We start from the raw sequence: 9566 nt of genomic DNA, 5'->3' as shown, positions 1-9566 counted from the left end.
AGCACGTCTCCCTCGCATCGGGTCTCTATTTACCCGGAGACGGATGAGCCCGCTTTGAAAGCTATACACGGTGGCCCGGGGAGATCATGTCTGCCCCGGAGTCCGGCTTCCGGCTCTCTGGGTGTCAGTTAAAGCTCTAGGGGGTGAACGCCGTAGTCAACTGCTCATTCATTCAACAAATATTTATTGAGCGCCGCTGAGTGCCAGACACTGGGGGTGTCCGGGGCCGAGAAGCAACTTATGAATTTATACTCGTTCCCCCAGAGGCGCGGCGCGCAGTGGGCGCGACCCCGCAGTCCTTGCCCACCCGCGGCCCGCAGCCCGCCTGGGTGTGCCCCGCGCCTCCAGCGCGGCCCTCCCGACGCCCCCCGGGATCCAACCTCGAGGGTTTAATCCGGGTGAGGAAGACAGTGCGGGGGAGGGGGGAACGCCAAACACTAAATGGAAAAAACCTGAGCCGAAGCGGCTCCCGGGAAGTGCGCGAGGCGGAGCCGGCAGAGCGCAGAGCCCCGGGGCGGGCGGGAGAGGCCGGGCGCCCGCGGGTCGGGGCGCGGAGGCGGCCCCGGCGGGCGGAGGGCGCGGCCGGCGGGAGGGGCCGGGGCGGCGCCGGGAGGGGCGCGCACGGCGGCGCGGCCGCCCGGCCCAGCAGGTGACCGCGGGCCGGGGCCGAGCCGGAGCGAATCCCGTGCGGGCGGCGCGACTGGGAGACGGCTCTCGGGGTCCGCGAAGTTTGCCGGAACATGGCGGAGGAGCCCGGGGCGCGCGGGAGCGCGGCGCGGTGGCGGCCGGGGCCCCAGGAGCTGTAGCCGCCGCAGCCGCAGCCGCTGCCGCCGCGGGGCGAGGTCGCCGCCATGGCCCGCTGGATCCCGACCAAGAGGCAGAAGTACGGGGTTGGTGAGTGCCCGCCCCACCCCGCCCGCGCCCGGCTGCCGCGAAGTTCGCGGGAGCGGCCCTGGCTTGCGCAAAGTTGGGCGGCGGACGCCGGGCCACTGGGTACCCGCGCTGCCCGGTACCGGGTTCGGCTCCCGCTGCCCTCGCAGGCGCAGTCGGGGCTCAGCTACCCCGGCGACAGTTCCCGGTTGGGGACGTCCCTCCCGGTTTGGGGAATCCGAGGGGCTGAAAGTGCACTCGGGCTCCGGGACTGGTCACCCGGCTCCCGAACCCAAAGCTCAGGCGCTCTGCACGATGGAAACGTCAAAAGACGAGCGCTTGCCTGCTATTCATTTGGGGGCACCGCGCCCGGGTGCTCTCCTTTCTCCTCCGCATCTTTGTGGTTTCATTGAGTAGTTTGTAATTCGGCCGCCGTCGGCCGAATGCGGGTGCCGCCCGGGGACCCAGGGCTTTCTGCCTTCCTTCTTCCTGGGTTCTCTCTGAGGTCCCAAAGTGAGGGTTTGGGGGTGGAATGCCGCCCGCCCCCCTTTCCTCCCAGGGACTGGGACTCTGCTAACAGTTGTAAACTGAATGGGAAACTGAAATCGTGGGGTGGGGGTGATGGAAGAGACAGGAAGTGTGTGACCAGGCAGCGGGGGGTGGTTGCCCCCCGGGGGCGGGGGGGGGGAGTACTGGTTGTGCAGACACGCTCGTCCCTAAGGGACCGTGCATGAAGACAGACGGTGTTAAGACTGCCTTCCGAGCCCCGAGTTTCATCGTGGGATAACATGAGGATGTTTTGTTAAGAAAGCTGTGACAGGTCCTGCCCAGGCACTTGGCATTCCTAACCGCGGTCCTGGAGGAGCCCCCACCACCCGCGGAGGGATTGCTTTTGTGTTGTTTTGGACCCAAAACACTGGCTGTGCCTGCTTTTGACCCAGGGGAAAAACCGTGGTCCTTGCACCTTTTATCCAGGAGTGAGGTTGCTGAGGTCTCGTGGGAAGACTGCCATTAGTCGGTAGATTACAGGGCAAGTAGATTTCCGAGCGGTTCCCTAGAATAAACACAGTTGTGTGTGTTGAGAATTTTATCACTTCCTGTCAGGTTCATTCATTTGGCCCATTTGTAATTTAATCTTTTACTTTCGTTCCTTCCCCGCCCCCATTTGCCCTTCACTGCTTCAGTTGGTAGGGAGTGGTCCCTGGACCTCTTATGTGCTTCTGCGTTTTCTGACCATGAAGTCCTTTGCAGAGATACTCTTAAACGTCCTCTAGTGCTTTTCAACTCTGTAACCAGGAGTCAGTTTAAAAAAACCAACAACCAAACCCTTTCATATTTACTATAGTATTCTTAATTGTGACCCTTTATATATGTATATAAGTGTATATAATACTATATATTGTACATACATAATTCTTGTTTTCCCTCTATTAAAAAAAAACACACACACAACTTGTTTCCTCTTACATTTTACTTAGAATCTTTGCACTTTCCTGTGGTTCCAACTCAGAAATGAGTAGGTCATTCTTCTGCTCCAGACCACCTTGTCATAATTTGGTTATGAGGCTTTCACATGGCAGGTACCAGTAAGTAGCCAGTAGTTATGGAGGTGAAATGGTCTCATAAGATAGAGGGAATTAGTTTCTTTATATTTGAGTGTTATAGAGTACTACTAAATTAAGGCATATTTAGCGATGCCTAATCATTAATTACTACTTACAAAGTTATCAATTTTAATTTTAACAGGATCCAAAGCAATTTATGACTTTCATGTAGGCCCCCCCATATGGGGTTTTTTGTTTGCTTTAAATATTTTATTTATTTATTTGACAGAGATCACAAGTAGGCAAAGAGGCAAAGATTGAGGAGGAAGCAGACTCCCCGCTGGACAGAGAGCCTGATGCGGGGCTCTATCCCAGGATTCTGGGATCATGACCTGAGCCAAAGGCAGAGGCTTTAACCCACTGAGCCACCCAGCCCCCCCCCCCCCCATGGTTTTAATGCCATTGTCACAGGAGCAAGTATGACATGTTTTCTTTTTAATACACTTTCCCCCCCTGTTCTGGGATCAGATTACCTGGTTATTTATCATCAGCCAAGAAAGTATTTGAGTTGCATTTCCAGGGCATAGGTGGTAGCAAAATTGCCCAAGGATATAATTTGGCACACTTATTTTACTAGACACAATAGATTCTGATTAATCTTGGCTTGACAAAAGGACCCACTGTTAGGACAGATTAGCCTCAGAGATAAATCACCATTGTTTATTCCTAAAACTCACTGTTGTTCGTAACACCTCCCTCCTGGAAGCCTTCCTTGGCCTACAGGGTAAAGTCTAAATTGAGCCCAGCTTTCAAGGTTATGATAATCTGGTTCAACCTGTCTCCACCAGCCTTATCTCTCCTGGCGTCTTTCGTGAACTCACTAGTGCAGACACTGCCCTTCTTTGCTCTTGTGCAATATTCAATGGAGAGGCTCTCCTTTGGAACTTTGCTCCCTTGTGCCTGTCCCCTGCCCGGAGTACCCTCCCACGCCTGCATCTTCCCGAATCCGGCCTTTTCCTCAGGGCTCAAATCCATTTCCATTGCTTCCCCAGATCGGGTATGAACCAGACCTTCCCAAACACTACCATCACTACACTGTGCCATCCTTTGTTACTTATCCTTTTATCCTTGGGTTCACTGAATCAGAAGGTTATGGTTCTGTATCCCTGTCACAATACCAGGTATAGAGCATATATTCAGTAACTGCTTATTCGTGGCGTTGAGGTGACATTGTAACTCCCTAACCTAATTTCTATGATGATTTAATGCAGTTCCTCTCCCCACCCCACCCCCCATTCACCACAATATGAGTTTTATTTTGTTTGGTTAAATGTGTGAAATGAGGCCCTTCAGTCTGTCTTTACCTTTGCAAGTCAAAAAAAAAAAAAGAGAGAGAGAGAGATGTGCTGTTGAGAAAATACGCATAGAGTAGACAGACTCATTTAAATATGATTAGGAAAATTGGCTTGTTGTATGTTTGGGGGGGAAAGTTATCACTTGTGAGCGTCTGGTGGTCGGATTGCGTTTCTGGGTGAAGGAAACCATATGATAGCCATTTGGAAGTATTTTAATGACTCACAGCTACTCTGTGTGAGGGTGGCGCTTTGATCTCCATTTGAATTTTGCTAAGGGAAGCTAGCAGTCTCTATTCTTATATTATCTTGGTGCCACTCACTATTGGCTGCTCCTGACATAGCCTAGATTTTTCTATGGGGACTGAAATGCAATCTGTCTGGGCTTTCTTAGTTCTTAAACATAGCTCTGTTGGCTCAGTCTCTAGCATTTAGAAGGGCCTGAATGACCCACACGTGTTATCTGTGTTATCAAGGGAGAGGACCAATAGATTCACTTCTTGAAAGTTCTAGTCCATTAGTATCCCGGTGTGAAGTGGTGTGAAGTTCTCCGTGCCAGTTCTTGGATACAAGGGCACTTCCCATTGCCATGGAAAGCTGTCTTATTTTTCTTTATTTTCTCTCTTTCTTGAAATTTTTGTTTGAGAATATGAGGGTGTAATCACTTTTAATCTAAATAAAGATTTAAAGAACGTTAGTGATATATATCCAGGTTACTCTTCAGATGCTTTGAAACATTTGTGTATAAGTCTGCATCCAAACAAGCAGTTCCTATCAATAATAGCCCCAGATTATGTGGATGGTTGATTTTTTTTTTTTTTTGCAGAATAATTAATTATTGCTTATTTGTGATCTGTATTGTTATAATGCGATAAAAGGTAGTGTGGGAAGACCTTTGCTTTCACCATTAGCTCTTCATCTGTTTGGTTCTGCTAAACTGCATTAATCTGAAAGCACTTAGCTCAGTAGACTCTCAATTGCTGTGTAAAAATTGAGAGCAGACCCTTGTAGCTTTTTGGTAATGCAGTCAGGTGTGCTGTGGGTTCCCGTTCAGCTCTTGAGGGGAGGGTCTCAGAGGATAACTGGTCTGGGTTCCCTTGAAAGAGGGGAACTTAGAGACTAAAGTCGTAAAGTGAATTGCTTAACGCAAGGTAACCTTTTGACTGCATGAACTCCCTTAGTTATCTGGTTAAGCCTGTGGATCATTTCCTTCGAATAATGATTGTAAGTGCACAAAGTCAACTATGAAGGGTTGGAAATGAAACCCAGTTGTTTTGAAATACAGCTGTCAAGATATTTTTCAGAATTTGTGGTATGGTAATATATGTGCTTATTGAGGCGCTAGGTAACAAGATTTAGTGGCAGATCTAATAACTACCCTACTTTTGAATTAGTGATGAGCGTATGTGATTTTCATAAGATATCTGCAGTAACTGTGATATGATACGAAAATACCTATGATTTGGGTTTGCTGCAAGTGGGGTATATTGCCTCCAGTCATAATTAAAGTAAATGCTGAGTGTTAGAAAATAGAGATGCATTTTCTTCCCCTTTTCACATCCATGGGTCTCTGAATTTGAACACAGAATAAAAATCCTTAGCTGAAAATCACATAGCTAATTAGTTATGGAACCAGAATAAGGAACAACAGTAACACTTGTTGGTCATCTGTCTACAGGAGGCATGATGCTGCTGTAGATACTCTACAGCTGGAGAAGTCTTTGCCCCAACGTATTCATGTTCTAATAACATGGAGGCTAAGGATAAGGGGAATAGAGAATTAATATTTACTATTAATTTACTTTGTGACTGTTTTAAACCCTGTAATTCAGTATGTTCCAGGTACATGTGGGGGTTATGGAGATGTTTTTCAAGGGAATTAGAAACTTCCTTGGCAGTAATACTAAGATATTATTGGCCTGTTTCACTTTACCCTCCCATAAGTATACAGTACAGTTTCCCAGAGACTGCCTGAAGTGTAATACTGTAGCAGTCTGAACACCGAAGTCCACGGAGGAATCCAGTTGCCTTTCATGAAGGCAAAGGTTAAAGAGCTTTACACAGATGCAAAGCCGTGCATCTCCTAAGTGTTTTTGTTTGGAAAAGTGTTTTTATTTGGAGAAATACATATTCACAAAAAAAAATGCATTATTTAATTAAAACACAAAGATCTTGTTATTTGAGAGAGTGTGTGCATGCAGGGGGAGGAGAAGGGAGAGGAATGGACAGACTCCACATTGTGTGCGGAGCCCGAGGTTGGGCTTGATCCGGGCTCCCTGAGATCATAACCTAAGCTGAAATCAAGAGTCGATTGCTCGACCCACTGAGCCTCCCAGGTGCCCCATAATCATTTTATTTTTACGATTTTATTTATTAGAGAACGGGCGGAGGGGAAGGGTGGGAAAGGGCAGAGGGAGAGGGACAAGCAGATTCCCCGCTGAGCATGGAGCCCACTATGAGGCTCCATCACAGGACCCCAAGATCATGACCTGAGCCGAAGGCAGCTGCTGAACTGACTGAGCCACCTAGGTGCTTCTATTATGATTATTTTAAATTAGTTAAAATCAAAAAGTGTAAAATATCTCGGTTTTGCTTTCTAATATGATAAATAGTGATAGACGTAACCCACATAAACAAAAGCTCTTTGAGATCTTGAGTAACTTTGAAGAGTAAAAAGGGGTTCTAAGACCAAAAAGTTTCAACCTACTTCTTTACCTGTTATTTCATTAAACTGAGATAATGCTGTAATTCTCCTATATTGCCCCCTTTTCCAGATAAGAAAACTGAGGCTCATGGAGGATACATTTTTCATCTGTGGCTGTATAATCTCGCTCAAGCCAAAACTCTACTCCATATGTTTTCCCAAACTTCACTTGTTCATTGTCACCTTGATCTCTGACGTGTCCAGGTGCCCTTGTGAAACAGCTTCATGTCTGAGTCCATACCTAGTTGCCTGGTCTGTTTCCCACTTTATCTTCTGTGTTGCCACCTTTTTTTTTTTTTTTCTTTCCATTTTTACTGAAAACAACTATTGCAAAAGAAAATCCTACGTTCCTACCATTAAAGGAGAGCCAGTATCACATGCCATAGGAAAAAGCAACTATAAAAATAACATCAACAAAAATAAAACAGCAGTGTCCTGGAGTCTGGCTAGAATCCGGTCCCTGTCAAGCCATTTCTCTATTAAAGAGCAAACATGATGCCAGACTGAGGCATTCTTTTTGTTGTAATGTAGATCCCTGTGATTGGTGGTAGTTAATATTCTGTGAAGTAGCTGGGAATCCTGACTTGGGGAATACTGACTGAGCCATGGCTCCTAGGGGAAATTCAGGGTCAGGTTCTTAGGAGCCTCTGGTTGTGTTTTCATCAACTGGTCAGCCTTACTTTATGTGTGTTTCTGTGTCAGGTTTAAAGACCTGCTTTGATATATAATTTTAATATATGTTATATAACACATAACATATATGTTATATGTGTTATATATGTTATATATATGTTTATAGACATGTTATATGTGTTATATAATTTAATATCTGTTATATAACCTGTGTTATATAACATATATTACATATTATATTTTATAAATATAAGTTAATATAATATCATTGATTCACCAGCAGTGAACTCACAGCCTGAGCAAAGCACGATGACTCAAGCCTGAACCAAGCTCATCTAACACATGTATTTTCTCCATGAGACAAATGCCAGGCTTTTTGGGCCCAGGGTACTACCCAGCACTTCAGCGCGATGCTTGGGGCCGTTTCCAAAGGTGACATCATTAACAGAAAGCGTAATATGAGAAGAACATGGCACTGCCTTTAAAACCACAGAGAGGATACTTGTTTGCCGTATGAGAACCGAAAGAAAAAGAGGGCATGTGGCCTGGTTGGATCTCAGGTGGGAACTTGCACATCACATTCTGCCTCTCTACACACATTTGAGAGAGGCTGTGGAAGGACCAGGAATATTCATTTGAGGCTGCCGGTAGATTCTAGCAGGTAGGAGAATTCACAAATACAGAATCTACAAATGATAAGTACCAGGTGTAGTTGGTGAGATAAAAAGAATTAAAAATGGAATCATCGTTAGAATAATCCCTCCTTAGCTTCTCCTCAGAACCCTAGCTAAGGGTACTACTGTCTTTGTCCATACCTTGCCCGCCCACCCCTCTCAGTGTCTCTCTTTTCCCCCTTTCTTCTCTTTACGTTGTCTGGGACTGTCCTGCTTATTTGATTGTGTTTACTGCTTGTCTCCTGTGCTACAATTTAAAGTTATGAGTGCAGGAACTTCGTTTTTTTCATTAGGGAACTCCAGCCCTGCGAAAAGCACCTGACAGGTGGTCAGCACTCAGTAAATAAATGACAGTAATAAATGAACACTGAATCCATCATCTACCTAAATTTGTCTTGGCTATCGTAAGAGGCCATTTTCTCTAGGCTATGGAGTATACTGCCCTGTGTGTCCTTCCAGTGGGGCAATCAAAAGTAGTGGGAAAAGGAACATTTAAATAATAGATAAAGTAGATTTAATACATTGCTTGAGCAGAGGATTGTATGAACATTTTGGGGTGGGAGAGGAACTGAGATCCTACATGGTGCCCTATTAGATAGGAAGGGAAAGTGGGAATAGTCCTCCTCTTCCCCTTCCCCCTCCTCCCTCCCCCTCCTCCAGCATTATTTGTGGAGGCTTCATGGAGGAAGGTGCTTGACCACAGTGGTAAATAGGGTTTAGGAGGTTCTGAGTCATTGCCTTAGTGCTGTGTTGAGCACATGACTTGGAGAGAAAAGAAGATGAAATCTAATGAAAGAAACCGGATTTTATTTTTAAAATTTTATTTATTTATTTGAGAGAGAAAGAGAGGGAGGGATTGTGGGCAGGAAAAAGGGGAGGGTCAGAGGGAGAAGCAGACTCCCTGCTGAGCAGGGAGCCGGACCTGGGGCTCCATTCCAGGACTCAGGGATCATGACCTGAGCTGCAGCAGACACCCAGGGTGCCCCGAAACAAGGCTTTTAAGTGCATTTCTTCCTTCGTATTACAAAAAAAAAAAAAGAGTGGAGATCCCTTAGAATAAGCACAGCATATACTGTGCACAGGGTAATTTAAAAAATAGGAGATTACAAGTCACGTGGAGAAGAAAAGTAATTTAGAGTATTGGCAAGGGGCTTTGCAGCAAAAGGGAGTACTTATTCAAGCTTCAGTGTGTCCACATTCTCTGAAGACTTTTTGTGGTGGTCCTACCTTTCAATGTGTTAGCTTTCAACATAACTTGTAGTATCTCCTCATCTAAGTATTAAGAGACGAACCAGTGGAGTTCGGGGGATGAGGAATCAAATCTCACTGTAATGAATTTTTCCATAAATGGAAACTTTCCAACTTCTAGTTTCTTCCCAGCAATATTCAGTGTGACAACAATTACAACTCTATACGTAGGAAATATTTTAATGCTGTCAGAAGAATCAAGAAAGGAACCTGGGTCAGTATATTACCACTCATTTAAATTGAGAATTATAATAGAATTGTACTAGAATTTGACCTGTATCTTTCACCCCAAAGATTGATTAAGGTCACATAGTTTGTCCTTCACAAAATGTTTGAAAGGAGGGGAAAATAGTTTTCTCCCTCATCAAAGATAAAATCCTCTGGGAGAGGTCTACTGTTTGTGGGTGTTAAAGGTGTTAACAAATCCTTTGGGAGACCTTTGACATTGGTTTGTAAGTAGCCTCTGGCATTCCTTAGGAATCACAGGCTTTTATTTTTAAGTTTAAGAAAGAGCTTTTGAGATGGGGCTAAGAAATGACTT

At 45.6% G+C, this 9566-nt stretch overlaps 1 protein-coding gene across 2 annotated transcripts in view; it reads left to right on the top strand.

The window, feature by feature from the left end:
• The first annotated feature begins 207 nt into the window (after window positions 1-207).
• Window positions 208-9566, top strand: part of DOCK5 (dedicator of cytokinesis 5) — a 214033-nt gene continuing 204674 nt past the window's right edge. Inside the window, exon 1 of one of the 2 annotated variants that reach the window (XM_082729217.1) lies at window positions 208-398. Coding sequence is in view for 1 of the 2 variants with exons in the window: in XM_082729216.1 (XP_082585342.1) it covers window positions 852-894 (43 nt within the window). In the remaining variant the exon portion in view is untranslated. Of the gene's footprint in view, window positions 399-604; window positions 895-9566 lie in introns of those variants that run through there. The other variant, XM_082729216.1, reaches the window with a different exon arrangement.

Source organism: Mustela nivalis, assembly GCF_964662115.1.
Source record: "Mustela nivalis genome assembly, chromosome: 4".
NCBI classification, from domain to species: domain Eukaryota; kingdom Metazoa; phylum Chordata; class Mammalia; order Carnivora; family Mustelidae; genus Mustela; species Mustela nivalis.
This window is presented reverse-complemented; position numbering and strand designations above follow the sequence as displayed.